Source organism: Lygodium microphyllum, chromosome 24 (genome assembly GCF_053477565.2).
Source record: "Lygodium microphyllum isolate KBCC chromosome 24, Lygodium_microphyllum_v1.1.10, whole genome shotgun sequence".
Lineage (NCBI taxonomy): Eukaryota > Viridiplantae > Streptophyta > Polypodiopsida > Schizaeales > Lygodiaceae > Lygodium > Lygodium microphyllum.
The window spans coordinates 127,588,660-127,603,381 of record NC_141158.1 but is presented as its reverse complement, the minus strand read 5'-3'; the positions used below and the strand labels follow the sequence as shown (position 1 = coordinate 127,603,381).

The 14,722-nt window shown below is 46.5% G+C and overlaps 1 protein-coding gene across 1 annotated transcript in view; it reads left to right on the top strand.

Annotated features, from left to right (window-relative positions):
* The window catches only part of LOC148015629 (uncharacterized), a 133,199-nt gene that overhangs the window by 27,360 nt on the left and 91,117 nt on the right, over positions 1-14,722 (top strand). The window contains exons 2-5 of the mRNA XM_087665605.1: positions 2,207-3,421; positions 3,500-3,600; positions 3,733-3,847; positions 4,097-4,174. Of these exons, the coding sequence (XP_087521731.1) occupies positions 2,207-3,421; positions 3,500-3,600; positions 3,733-3,847; positions 4,097-4,174 (1,509 nt within the window). The remainder of the gene's footprint in view (positions 1-2,206; positions 3,422-3,499; positions 3,601-3,732; positions 3,848-4,096; positions 4,175-14,722) is intronic.

Sequence of the window (14,722 nt, the reverse complement as noted above, 5' to 3'; positions counted from 1 at the left end):
TGTGTAGCACTTGTAGAACTCTTTGATTATCAAGCCCTTAATCCTCAAGGATAGTGCAAAAGCACAATGTGCTAGGACCATAGTCTCGTACACCAAGAAGCCTTATCGGATAATGATAACCAATAATGGTAGTAACAATGACAACATTAAATACAGTATTAATGACCATAATAATGGTAATAGCAAGGCCTATAAAGAACAATAATAATAACAGCTAGAACAATAATGTTAGCTCCAGTAATATCTATACTAACATTAAGGCCATATGAATAATAATAGCCATTCTTATGATGTTTATAGTTGAGTTACGATTAAGTAACAATAATAACTATAGTAGTAAAGTATAATAGCTATTAGAAGAAAAGATAAGAAGTAAGATGAAAACATCAAATACTACATTAAGCAAGATTCAATACAAAGGCATTGAAAAAAGGTGATTAATATGCCTTGAGGAGGCCATCAGCTGAAGCTGCTATGAATTGTGCGAGTGCTGCCATGCACCTTGCAACCTTCACCACTTAGTGATCAATGGACTTGCCATCATCACCATAAGCTGCAGCTTCATGATCATCAGTATTAGTGGGTGTCCTGGTGGTTGACTGATTTGATAATAAGGATAATTACTTCTTGAGGGGAGGATTCTTGCTCGATCTAAAGGCGTGCCTGGTTCAGACTCAGCCACTATCGTGGAAGAGTTTCCCCACTTAAGAGAGGCCCAATAAGCTGGAGCTAGATGGATATGCCCTGTTTTGACCCCCACATTGCATTTTGTTTTAGAACAGTTTTATACCTGCATTAATTACAGCAAAGAGCTTTATACAGGCTGAAAGAGCTTGTCATAAGCTACCTTTTGACATGGGGCATGCCCCATTCGGAGTAGGCTATCAAAAGTTATGGCAAATTTACCTCAGCAGGCTTGTGGTGGATAGCATGCTGTCCATAGTCTTCATGTCCTCATTTAAGATGAATTGGTGGCCCTGTTACCTTGTGCCCATGCCCAATGCATGCAAGTCTGGTTGTGGAACCATCTCCATGGTGTGACAGAACCCAAAGGGCACTACTCGATACGCTGGCTGAAGGTCAATTGGTGAAAAGACCACCATAGAGTAAGATTCAATCTTATGGCAGCTTGAGAATTAGGGAAGCTCTAGGCATTCTCAAGCTGGTCCTACAATGGAGATATAAACTTCTATGGGCCCAATGTCTGCCAGCATTGGAAGACCTAATTCTAGAAGGGATGAGTCTAGAAGGATTGGTTTATGAGACTGTGAGGTTTGGGGTATTTGGTGAATGGATATCTGTCCTTAAGGGGGCATGCTGTACGTGCAACTCAAATTGTTTTCAATGATTGTTTCCTAAAGGATTGTATACAATTGTTTTTGGGTCAATGCCTAAGATTATGTGAAGGAACTAGTGTAATGGGCTAATTAAAGAAGATGATTGTATATGTCCTCATAGTGCATTAGGACTTAATTAGATAGCTAAAGATGCCTTGTGTGTTTCCCATGGGATTTGGATGGTCCTACTCATTGAGAGGAGCGTGACTACTAAATTGTTACATCTTTGGCCCAGCTAGGGCAGGTATGTCTTTCATATATACATACATATACACACATACACACACATAGACATACATGTATTTATATACATTTATGCATATAGATGTATGTATATAAGAACAATATTCTAAGTGGGTTCGTTTTGGTTAGTGGGCTTGTTTAAGTTGTGCTTCCTTTCGAGGCTGATTTGGTACCAAGGCCCACCATGAGGTCAGTTTAGTTTCCATCTTTGGAATACATCTATCTACAAAACTGTCTTTTTGAGTGTGAAAGAAGAAATATGAATTTTAGTGCTCGTATGCAAAACATTACAAGCTACACCTTCACAGAGTCCATGTTTAGGCAACATTCCTGTCTAAAACATCTGTAGAAACTCTCAGTTTTGTGATAGTAGGCATTATCTGTATCTCAGAGATAACACTCAATACAAGGGTAAATGTCTTTTTTGGGCCATGGGTACTGGTAGAATTCCCCACCTTGCATGATTTCCAGTGGATGCTTGAGAATCTTATTAATTACAAGCTTCAAGTGTGATTCCAAGGCTTTCAGTCAGTACCTAAGTCAAAGATGAATGATGTCTGGTGGTTAAGATGCTCTGTATGATCCTGTTCTCAAGATTGCTTCCTCATTGAACTCTTGGTGTGCAGATCTTCAAACATGGTTTTATGGGTGCACCACATCTCCACCTTCAAGTTGAAAATCTTCAGCTTGGTACACGAGTACAATCATTACGAAAAAGAAGCACAAGAAGGATGCAAGCATATACTTACACTTCTGAAATGGCCCAAACATCACCTGATTCCTCGTCAGAAGTCCAGACTTCTCCTCCAGAACTTCAGGAAGGAACTTCACCGCTGGAAAGTTTGAAAGACCCTGCAAGTGCAGTGCTCAATAGAGAGCCAGCAGAAGGTCAGTTTTCTCCTTCAGAAATGCAGAGAGTACCTTCTCTGATGGAAGACTTGAATGAACCTGCGAATGTAATAGTCAATGGAAACCCAGAATCCTTCAAAGATACAGTGATCAAAGGAGAAACTGTTCCCTTAGAACAACTGCAGTTGTCGCCTTCAAATATTCAGGGATTATCTTCTGTCATGGAAGACATAAAGGAACCTGCAAACATAGTTGTCAATGGAGAGCAGGAACCCTTCAAAGATGCAGTTCTGCCATCTTTTGAAGCCAGCTCAATTGACCAAAGCTTAGATACGGAAAGTCTTAGGTCTAATGCAAAGACACCAATGAATTCAGTTATTGAAAGCTCTCAGGAAGCTTTAAACAGTGCAAAGGACTCTGTCCTCAACGAGCAATCAAAATCAATCAAGGAAGCATATGAAGCAATGCTCTCTGGAAAAACTAGTTCCATGGATTCAGAGAGTTCAATAGATTCAGTATCTCAGGCTTCCAAGTCAGTTTCAGATGGCATAATGGAGGCCAAGTCTGCAGTTGAAAGTACAATAAGCAAGCTTGAAGATTCTATTCAGAATTGGGTAGATGGTGCAAGCATGGCTCTGAAGTCAACATATGACAATGTCAATGGATCAATTGTAGAATTTTTAAAGCGTACAACTGGGTCAGAGCCTGACTCTGCTCTGCCCAATGAAGTAGTTGTGAGCTCACAAGACAGCCTTCTTAATGCATTGACAAGTCCCTTCCGGATAGGCACACCGGCAAATAATGTGCTTAAGGGCGTAGTTACAACTGTTGAGAGCGTGACTGGCACAGCTCTCTTAGGGGTTGGAAGTTTGGTTACCAAGGGGTATGCTGCCAGCAAAGAGTTTCTCCCAGAAAATTTGCGGGTATATCTTGATAGTGTAGAGAGCAGTTTGAACTATATCTCTGGACCTGTACAATCTGCGCTGCAGCAGGTACGACTTGCTCACTGGAGGATTATTGTCTCATGATGGATATGCTCAAACTCTTCCTTCGTGGCATATTCCCTGCAGGTTTATATTGTTGTAACAGATGCAGAAAAGAATGTTGGTATCGATCCTGAAAATCCAATTATTTCAGTTGTTGTGGTCTTTGGTGGAAGTGTATTCTTAGGGTTAGTACAACTGAGCCTTTACATTGGATACCTTCACACTATAACAGCTTGTAATATGCTTGTTTTTTTGTATAACCAAAGCTTATTTAACAATGAATGAGAATCATACATCTTCCCTTTGTACAAACATAGAGTACTTTACTGGAGATCGAGATATGGTGGCTATTCTGGTGATTTGGCACCGGCTGCAGCATTGGACCTAATAAGGAAAGAAGGCAACATTGTCCTTGTTGACACAAGATCCGAGGCTAGTATCAAACTAGCTTGGAATGTGTGTTATAAAATTATGATTTACGTGTTCAATCCATCTGCTTGCTATGTTTTTTGCTTGAACATACTCATAGTTCCTGTGGTTATTAGAGGAGTTGTCCTTTCCCAAAGAGAAAGTTGCAGTTGATGTGCAAACACTGCCACAGTTTTACTTCAGTTCCCTGACATGGCCACACTATCTTTTGAACAAACTGATTAAACTGCACATTGGTTCATGATTATGTAGGCTTTAAGGGAGACGGAAGGCATCCCAGACCTACGCAGGCAGGCCAGATCTAAAATGGTCAATGTAGAGGCAGTTAAGGTTAGTATTGGTCATTTAACTATGCATATCCGTGGACCATTTGCAACCTAAGCAATTAAGTGAGCCTCTTTAAAAATCTGTGTCTTGGTGAACCTCTTTCATGACTACAAGATATACTTGATTCTGCCGGATGTGTCTCCTTAATAGGTTTCTATCTTGATTAGTGATTTGACATTGCTTATTCAGTGCTCCTTGATGGAATAGCTGCAAGGGGTTCAAATTGTGTTGCTAGCAACATATGTTCTTTGTAAGATTTGCAGGATGCTGTTTATTAAAAGGCTGTGACAAATATTTATGGGCCTTGTGGTGGTTCTTTCAGTTGTCTTGATCAATCCCCTATAGCTTGAACCAAGTTTCTTAACATGAAATTCCATAACAATGGGTCCATGGGGTAGGCCTGGCTTCCCTTTGTCCATCATTGTCATAATACCAAGAAGAAGAAAAGAGTGAACCTCTTGGATATGAATGGAATCATAAGTAAGGGAAGATTATATGTAAAGGCAAGTGGACCTTTGGTGGAACTTAGATGTCCACGTTTCTGGCGATGACCATATAACTGATCTCATTGTCTCTACAAGACTGGAACGAGCTGACTATTTGCAGCCCTCAAAAAGATAGCTGACCAGGCTGGCAGTAATCTGGTTGACTGGTCACTTGGACTGCCGTGTAGCAGCAGATCAACCTTTCATGTCATCACCTCCAATCTTGGTTGCTTCTGAATGGCTGCTCCTGCCACCTATCCAATTGCCTGCCACATCATCAGGTACTATGCTGGTAAAACTCTCCTCTACCAGGACTGCTGCTCTCTTTGTAGAGGAACAGAGCCTGCAGTCCCCATCCTTGACCATGTCTAACTTATTCATTGACAAGGGTTCACTGATTGGCCTCATGAATTTGACCAGGAATAGGAACTCTTACAGCAGGGTGCTGCGCTTGAACTGATGCAGAAGAAACTGTTCTGGCTCTATGACAAGCTGCAACTACTTGTTTTTGCGAACGACATTTTGAGCTTATAAGGGGAGAACTAGAGTCTCGGAGCCATGGTAGGTGAAGAGAAGGTCAACATGAAAGGTAGAGTGCATCTTCCAATGAGTCAGAAGTCTAACGTATAATTGAACAGTGAAGGCTTGTCAATGATCTTGAAAGGACCCAACATGTATCCAAAGCTCTTCAAGTCTTTGTTTAAATCTTCAAGTACATCCAGTCACCACATTGATAGATGGTTGTTGAGTCTTATAGGTCTGTGTCATGGGGATGTGAAAATTTGAGGTGCTTTGATCTTGCCGATAAGATTTGATTAAGTTATTAATCAAATGTGCAAGGTTGTTTAGCACATGTGATAGACATCGTTGTTATTTCACGGTAACAGGCGAAGGACCCGGAGAATGTAGTGGGTGTCAAAGGAAAAAGTTGTGATAAGTTATGCCAACTAGGCTTTTGGGGTTAGTTAGTGTCAGTTTTGACCCTAGCACAGTTGTTTGGCAAATAAGTGTTAGTGGGGGATACTAGGGACTCGCATTAATTAATTAATTAGTGCTAGTCTAAGGGTCAACAAAGGTTGGGGACCACTGTAGGTTGCAAATGGCCTAGCCAATTTAATTATGGATGGGCACATTTAATTTTGGGCAGGGTTAGAAGGGCTGAAATTAATTTTTAGGATGATTTAATTTTGAAAATTGATTAAATGACTGGATAATGGCTGCCACTTGGCAAAAAAGCTCATGCAAACTCAGAGAGCATTTTTGGGGGTTGGATGAGAGAGAGAGAGAGAGAGAGAGAGAGAGAGAGAGAGAGAGGCCCAAAGGAGATCCTGAGAGAAGGACGTGATGGAGCCTGACCTGAAGCCGCCTCGCCCTTGCTCGTGTTCCGCTGCTATCTGTGGACTGCGCCATGCTTGACGGCTGCCCGTCTCGTTTTGCCTCCTATACTGCGGTTGCACTTCGGCCTTTTCTTCTTGGGCGTAGACGGAAAAAGGTACTGTGGGTCCCTGCTTTTGTGTCTTTGCTTGGTCCGTTTCTGCCTTTCGCGATCTTTGCCCCTGCACGCCTGCAACTTGTCATCCGCGAATACACCTGCTCTGCGGCCTGCGGTTTATGTGGCGTCCAGATCTATTCCTGAGACACAGACACTGCCTTGGGAGAAGAGACAACTCTGCCCTAGGTAGAAATAGACGTGCTGTTCGGGCAGTCTTCAATGCACCCTCTGAGCGCCCCTATACAGAGCCTGCGGTCTGGACTTTCTTCTATTCCATGTGCAATCTGCCCCTATGCATTGATAAAGAGAGCAGACCTGCGCTTGTACACACACACAGAGAGAGAGAGAGAGAGAGAGAGAGAGAGAGAGAGAGAGAGAGAGAGAGAGAGAGAGAGAGAGAGAGAGAGAGAGAGAGAGAGAGAGAGAGAGGCTTGACAGTGAGAGAGAGAGAGAGAGAGAGAGAGAGAGAGAGAGAGAGAGAGAGAGAGAGAGAAGTGATCGATGACGGGCTGCTGCTCCCGCCCCGTGCCGCCCTGCCATCGCTAGGTCTGGCGCGACCTGCGGGCGCGTTTTCCTGCGCCGCCGCCGCCTGCAAAACCCTATCTGTCGCCGCCCCGCGTTTGCCTCAGGCGCGTCGTCGCCCCTGTTCGCCAGGCGTTCGTGTTCGTCGCCACCATCGCGGCCTGCGTCTCTGCCTCCTCCGACCAGCCACGCTTGCGCCCTGCGCTGCGGGCGTCATCCCTGGTGCCGTCGTCAGGCAGTCCTGCTCCTGGAGCCGGCGGGAGCAGTCGCCCTACCCCTGGAGCTCGCATCTTCTGTTCCGGCCGCCCTGTCAACGCCTAGCTGCCCTCTCGCTGTTGCCCTATCCAGGATAGCATCCTCCTGACGCCCTGTTCCCGGACGCTGCTGACGGACCCCTAACCGACATCCCAGCCTGTCCCGTCCTGCTGTGGAGACCGCCCGGCCTGTGTTTCGTCTGTCTGCCCCTGCACGGAGACAGGTAAACCTCGGTTTTCATTAGCTCTCCTTGCTGAGTGCACCCCTGGACAGCGCCTCGGTACAGGAAAAAGGGAAAGCGAGAGAGACGGCAAAACAGAGGGTCAGTCCTCATTCGAGAGCAAATCATCATCTACGATGGCTGGTTTGGATCTGGACTTCATAGATCAAACAGTGGCAGCACTGGGCCCGGATTCTGATGCGGAGGAACCCGAGGATATGGTTCCATGCAATGAAGAGATGCCCCCTGGTCCTGACATCCAGCCTGCGGGGAAACGTACCAAGCATGCTTCGGAAGAGATAGGCGTTTCTCAGGATCGGTCCTATGCCCAGGTTGCTTCGGATTCGGTGGACTCTCAGGAAGTGGACTGGGAACACTTGCTGGAATTTGCAAACACTTTGCTGGGTGATTATGTTCAACATAATCAGGAAGCCTTTTCCGACTCTGCACCTGACGATGTGCTGGATGCCACCGTGGACCCAAAAACGGTCCTATGCTCCTTTTCGGTATTCTATGATCGCGCTGTGATACTTTTCTTCACTGGTCGAATCCCGTTGCTTTCCCGTATTCGCCAGTGGTTGCAACATCTGCTGCAAGGGGACTGTGTTGAAGAGATTTTTATTGGCTCCCGGGGTTTTTTTGAGGTCCTGTTGAAATCAGAGACGCACCGTGCTGCTCTCCTGTCGAAACTGCCTTTGTTTTTTGAACGCCGATTGGTTCATGTGGTTCCATGGCGTCCAATGGCAGATTTTCAGCGTCTGCTGCAACGTGAATGCCCGGTCTGGGTCGAGGTGGAAAACTGTCCGGCTGTTTATTGGCCACTATTGAAGGATGCTATGGCCGCTGTGGGCACTGTTCTGGTCCCTCCCAGTCTCCGGGCTGTGAATCGCAACCGCTTGTGTATGCTTTGGGACACTGCAAGAAAAAGGCCTGCCTGGTTACGCCTCAATTGCCCTGGCATGCACCCTTTACACTTTCGATTGAAATGGGGCAATTTTGCAGGGCATTGCTTCTCCTGTGGACAATTGGGGCACTTTATGGCCGAGTGCCCGGAACAGCAACACACTTCCCATAATGGCCATGCTGTGCCGCCCATGGAGGAGATGGTGTGTGATGCTCTATCACTGGATGCTACCCATCAGCCCCAAGCTTTGGCCAAAGGTAAACAACAGGTTGCGGGTCTGGATTCTAGTGCCAATAATTGGGTGGAAGTAGGTGCAAAAAAAGGCAACAGGGTTGTTGCGGCCATGCAGAACAATGTGCCTACTACATCTCAAGATTCCATGCGTACATACATGCGAAGGAAGGAAATGCAGTCGGCTGAGCGCTCGGCTCCTGCTATGGTTTCCTCTGGCCCCCGTTATCAGTCCGCCAGGAAAATGTCTTCGGATCGTTCTAAGGGTCCCTCTGCGAAGCTCGCATTTGATACCAGAGGTAATGTCATTACCCCGTGGGACCGTCGTTATCCCCGGTCCATCCCAAAGCCAGCAGATATGCCGTCTACTTCCAAATCTGGTCCGCAGAACTCTTTTGCAGTGTTGGCAGATTTCTTGGACGAGGGAGTCCTGGACATGCTCGCTGACAAAGTCCAATCGAGGCAAGCAGTGCCTCGCACCTGATTTTGCTTGGAGTATACATGAAAATCGCCACGTGGAATGTGCGTGGAATTTGTTCTCGCCACAAGCAACATGCTATGTGGACTGTGTTGCATGAAAATCAGTGGGATGTCCTGTGCGCTGTTGAGCACAAGAGTCATGATGAAGCCGGAAAAGTGGTAGATTGCCAGGGCTTTAGACTGTTTTATGCTGGGTCACAGGCCATGCATTATTCGGGTGTGCTCATGATTGTCCATGACAAATATCAGCCTGTTCTGATTAAAAATGATGTTCATGGCCGTTTTTTGGTGATTGAAATTATATTCGAAGGCGAAATCTTATGGCTACTTGGCCTCTATGCTCCGAATGATTCCATATCTCGTTGGGCGCTTTGGCAAACTTTGCAGGCCTCCTTGGCACTTGGTAGACGGGGCTTCTTCATGGGGGATTTCAATATGTGTGTGGATTCCTCCCAGTCCACATCGGAGCATTCGGTGATGGATACGCCGGAAAGTCGTATGTGGCAGGCGTTGGCTCTTGACGTCCTCAAGCAAGATCTCTGGTCCTGGTTACACCCGTCCTCTACAGGGTTTACTTTCCACTCTGCCCAGTATGCAACAACATGGTCGAGATTGGATCGTATATATATCATGCAGAATGATGATTTTCTTCCTGAGCTGCTCGAAATAAAAGTATTGCAGCAATATGCCCTGTCGGACCATTTCCCTCTGCAGCTTGAGCTGCTTGCGCAACCCATTGCCCCGTTCAAGCAATTTCTAGAGAGACTCCCTTTGCGTTTCAATTCGTCTTACCTGAAGCATGCCCTCTTTCAGGGCTATATGCAGCAATTGATCGACAGATTTCTCTTCGACTTCTCTTCTCAAGGCACTGCGTCATTTGACCGATTGCTCGCTAATGTGCAGCGGGTTGCACGGCAGTATGGGATCCACCATGCCTCTCTTTGTCGGCAGCGTCGCAAGGCAGCTGAGGACATGCTGGCTTTGGTTCGTTCTTTGCTGGGGGACACTCCGGATGATGCCTTTCTGCTCGCACTGGCCATGCGACTGGCGGATCTTATTAAAGAATTCCAATTGAAATCATATCAGCAGGCCAAACTGCAACATCTGACAGAGACGTTGCAAGATAATGCATGTCAAACCCATAAGTTCTTTCGAGCTCTTCACGCCTCTCCTGCTAGGGAAAATATGACCAGACTTGAGGATGCAGAAGGTCACCTTATCATGGATCCGCAGACTATTGTGCAGATGTGCAGGAATTATTTCTGTGACCTTCTCGGCACCACTTCTCCACCCTCAGATCAAATCACTCAGGCCCGTTCGGATTTTTATGACCTGGTCCGCAATCAGCTACCGCAGGACATGCAAGCTATTATGGAGTCGGATATTGGTGAGGCAGAGGTTATGGACGTCTTGTTACACTTGCCCAAGGATAAAAGCCCGGGTTGGGATGGTCTCACCAATGAGTTCTTCGAAGCTTTTGCTACCCAACTGGCGAAACCAATGCAGGCCTTGTTTCAGCAGGTATGGCAAACCGGGATCATGCCTTCCTCATGGAAAGAAGGCCTTATTAAATTGCTTCCAAAAGTTCCTTCGCCATCTACGTTGACATAGTGGCGCCCCATTTCTTTGATGGGTTCAATGTACAAAATCTTTTCCAAAATAATGGCGAATCGGCTTCATAAGCATCTCCCGGCCATTGTGCATCCTCTTCAGTATGGTTTCATCAAGGGCCGAAATATTCTGCACAATGTATTGAATGCTCAACTAGCTATTGATTATGCAAGGCATTCTAACCAGGAGGTAGTACTGATTCAATTGGACCTGGAAAAGGCTTTCGATTATCTGGATTGGTCTTTCGTCGCTGAACTTATGTCGGCTATGGGCTTTGGTCCCCGGATGTCTCGTCTAATCTACACCGTTAGCGCTGCGGCATCTTCGCGAGTCATGCTGAACGGAGGTGTTACTGAGCCATTTGAACTTGCCCGCTCCGTCAGACAAGGATGCCCTTTGAGCCCGCTATTCTTTGCCCTCGTGACACATCCAGTTCTTTCCATGTTATTCCATATGGTAGCCTCTTCTCAGTTGGCCGGTCTGTCGCTTCCTTCAGGACAGCACTTCATTAGCCAATCCCTGGCGGATGATACTTTTATGATTTTGCGGGAGGACAAGGACAACCTCAAGCGCGCATTGGATGTTTGGGGCATCTTTGGGCAAGCCTCCGGCCTTCGCATCAATGCGCTCAAATCAGCCATTCTCAGCTGCACGGAGTCGGATTTGCAGTCCTTAGACTGGCAGGGTCTGGTTGTTCCTCGTGGCTCCATTGTCAGGCACCTTGGGTATCCTTTGGGTGTCGACGTTCCACCAAAGCAGCTTCTGCAGTGGATTTCTCAGAAAATGGTGGCCAAGTTTATGTATTGGAAATCTCAAGCCTGGCCCTTCCATATTCGTCTCAAAGTGGCCCAGACAATTATGCTGCCAATGCTGACATATTTCTTGCCATTATTGCCCTGGACTACTACCACTCTCAATGCTCTTACTCAGTCTATTCGCTTCATGCTATGGAAGAAGGACTCATTGCATGCAGGTATCTCCTGGATTTCGTGGTCGCATGCCTGCACCCCTAAACGCATGGGTGGCGGAGCTATTTTAGATGCCCAAATTCACATGCAGGCACTCCGTTGGTCTCTTTTCCGCGCCATGTGTTCGGTTCATCATCCATGGGTCGATATAGCCCGCTATCTCCTTGAGAGCCATGGGCTTCTACATGGCAATACCCAAATCCGGACTTCTTGGTGGCATGTTCTTAATGCTGATTCGAGGTTCTCCAGTTCCTCTTCGTCGCTGCTCAATCATTTGGTATTTTCCTGGAAACGGGTTCTTCTAAAGGCTCAGTGGCATCCAGCGGAGGATCGCTTGACTACGAATTCTTTTCAATTGGAATTATTGGCAGTCTCGCGTTTACTTGCATGGGAAGGCAAAAATGAGCTTAGACCACAATTCAACCGGATGGCTCGTTTGGGCTTGTCTTCGGTCGCGGATGCCACCCTTGCTAGTCGCAATGTGCTTATCTCATTTCGTACAGCCAGGAGGCTTTACAGGATTCCGCGGGGATATAGGCCTTTATGGGAACAGCTTTTGCGGATGCTCCAGAGCAGACAACCCTTTCCTGCCCTTGCTTCAGATCATCCCTGGCAGGATTGGGACCTACAAGGCCGGCTGCCTTTAAGCAAAGCTTCTGCTAATCAAGTTTATCATATTCTGATCAAAGATCAACAATGGTTACTTACCAAAGCCAATGCTTTATGGGGCCTACGAAAATCCCGGTCCTGGTGGAGGGCAACTGTGATGGAGGGCTGGTTGAGCAAGACCCCCTTCAAATGTAAAGTATTTCTTTGGAGAGTGATGATTGGTGGTCTTCCGCTTGCGTCGGCTCTTTCCAAGCGACGAATTTCCAATGGCAACTGTTTCTTTTGCACCACTGCGGTGGAATCAGCACGCCACAGATTTATTTCTTGCCCTGTCGCAAAAAAAATCTGGTTCTTTTTGTCGGCTGTTTGGCAAGGAGCGGTTGGAGTCACGCTGCGCCCCTTTGATTGGGTTTTCGGGCAGCCCAAATACCCCACTCCTGCACAGCCACATATGAAGCTCATGTATCATTTTCTTCGATATTGGGGCTGTTGGCATAACTGGACAATTAGGAATGCTTTTCTTTTTGACTCCGCCTATAATGTTCAGCGACATATTGCGAGGCTTAAGGGCCTTTTGTATTGGCAGTTAGATCTTCTCCGGCATTCTGATTTGCTCTCTAGGGAGGACTTCCGTCCCTGGCTTATGGCTATTTCATCTGCCCCCTTGCCATAACTTTGTAACATGTAGCACTTAGCCCCTCTTTACATGATGGCCTGGATTGGCGTCATGTATCTTGTAATCAAGTTATCTTGTACCTTTTTTCGTAATTAATTACCTTTTACGAAAAAGAGAGAGAGAGAGAGAGAGAGAGAGAGAGAGAGAGAGAGAGAGAGAGAGAGAGAGAGAGAGAGAGAGAGAGAGAGATTGAAAAATTTTTTCAGGATCCCGCGCGGATACCGTGATTTATGGGGGAAGCTTTCCTCGGAACTTCAGGGTAGGCAACCCTTTCCTGCCCTGGCTATGGATCGCCCTTGGCAGGACTGGGACCTTGCAGGCCGGTTGAGTCTGGAAAAGGCCTCTACTAATCAGGTGTATCATCTTCTCATTAAAGATCACCAATGGTTGGGCGTGAAAGTTAATGCTGTTTGGGGCCTGCGGAAATCACTGTCATGGTGGCAGGCAACGCTGATGGAGGGATGGCAGAACAAGACACCTTTCAAATGCAAGGTCTTTCTGTGGCGGGTAATGATTGGTGGTCTTCCTCTTGCCTCGGCCCTTTCCAAGCGTCGAATCTCGAATGGCACTTGCTTCTTCTGCACCACTTCGGCGGAATCGGCCCGACATCGTTTTCTTTCTTGCCCGCTCGCCAAGAATATCTGGTCACTCTTGTCACGAATTTGGCACGCGGTGGTGGGGTCTTCACTGACTCCCTTCGATTGGGTTTTTGTGCGTCCGAAGTATCCCACACCACCACCGTTACATATGAAGATCTTATTCCATTTTTTCAGATACTGGGGATGCTGGCACATTTGGACCACCCGAAATGCTTTTCTCTTTGATTCGGCTTCTAATGTACCGCGACATATTGCAAGGCTTAAAGGGCTCTTGCATTGGCAGCTAGATCTCATCAGGCACTCTGACTTGCTCCCTCGGGAGGATTTGTATTCCTGGCATTTGGCAATTGCCTCTGGGTCCTTGCCATGATTGGTGTAACTTTTTAGTACCCTAGTCCGGGGATTTCCCACACGTTGGCCTATGGCCCTCGTGCCTCTTGTACTCGTGTAATCATGTAATCTTGTACTTTCTTCGTAATTAATACAATTACCTTTTACGACCAATTTACGAAAAAAAAAAAGAGAGAGCTTGAAGGCCACTTCAGACAGCCTGGTTATAGCGAACCGTTAGTTTGCAGTTCCAAGACCTGTGCAGAGAGCCTGCAGCACATTCCGTGGGTTTTGCATTGAGGGAGAGAGAGACAGAGGAAGAATTTTGGGATTGGAATATGCTTCTGCTATGGCAAACTTGCAAGAATCTAATGGTATCGATATGGCATTTCTCGATCAGTAGATCGGGCAAGGGAATGACAAAGACTTGGCTAATTGGGATGGTGATTCGTTGGCAGATGAGCTCGGGCCGTTGCTGAATAGTGAAGAGATGGGCAAACGTCTTACGATGTCGGTTGAAGAACCGGCCTTTGGCCCAAATTTGCCTCAGCCTGAGGTTCATGTTTCGTGTTCACAATCTAATGGGTCTTTATAGTTTATGCTGGCCATTGCCAATCATCTTATGTCAGATTATTTCCACAGTAATGAGGATAAAGCTAACACATTACCAAAAGGGGATCAAGTAGTAGCAGTCGTGAGATTCGACCTGGTCCTACAACAGATAGCTGCTTTCCATGAGAGGACAGCCATATTTTATTTTACTGGAAGGACTCCTTTGATCACCAGAATTCGTGCTTGGCTGCAGTCTATGCTTGTCAGTTTTGAACAATGCCCAGATGATGCTTCAGGGCATATGCGGGTTCCCCTGGTTGAAGAGATTTATGATGGCCCGAAGGGGTTCTTTGAGGTTCTGTTTCATTCTGCGGAAGTACGGGCTCTTGTTATGCAACACATTCCTTTGTTTCTGGATGGGCAGCTAGTTCATGTGGTCCCTTGGAGGCCCATGGCTGAATTTCAGGACATGCTGAGACAGGCTTGCCCAATTTGGGTAGAGGTGATGGATTTTCCTGCGCATCTTTGGAGACTCCTCCTATGGTACTGAGAACCCTTGGTGAGGTTTTGGTGGAACCTCGGCTGGCTTCCCACAATAGGAACAGGGCATGTATGCT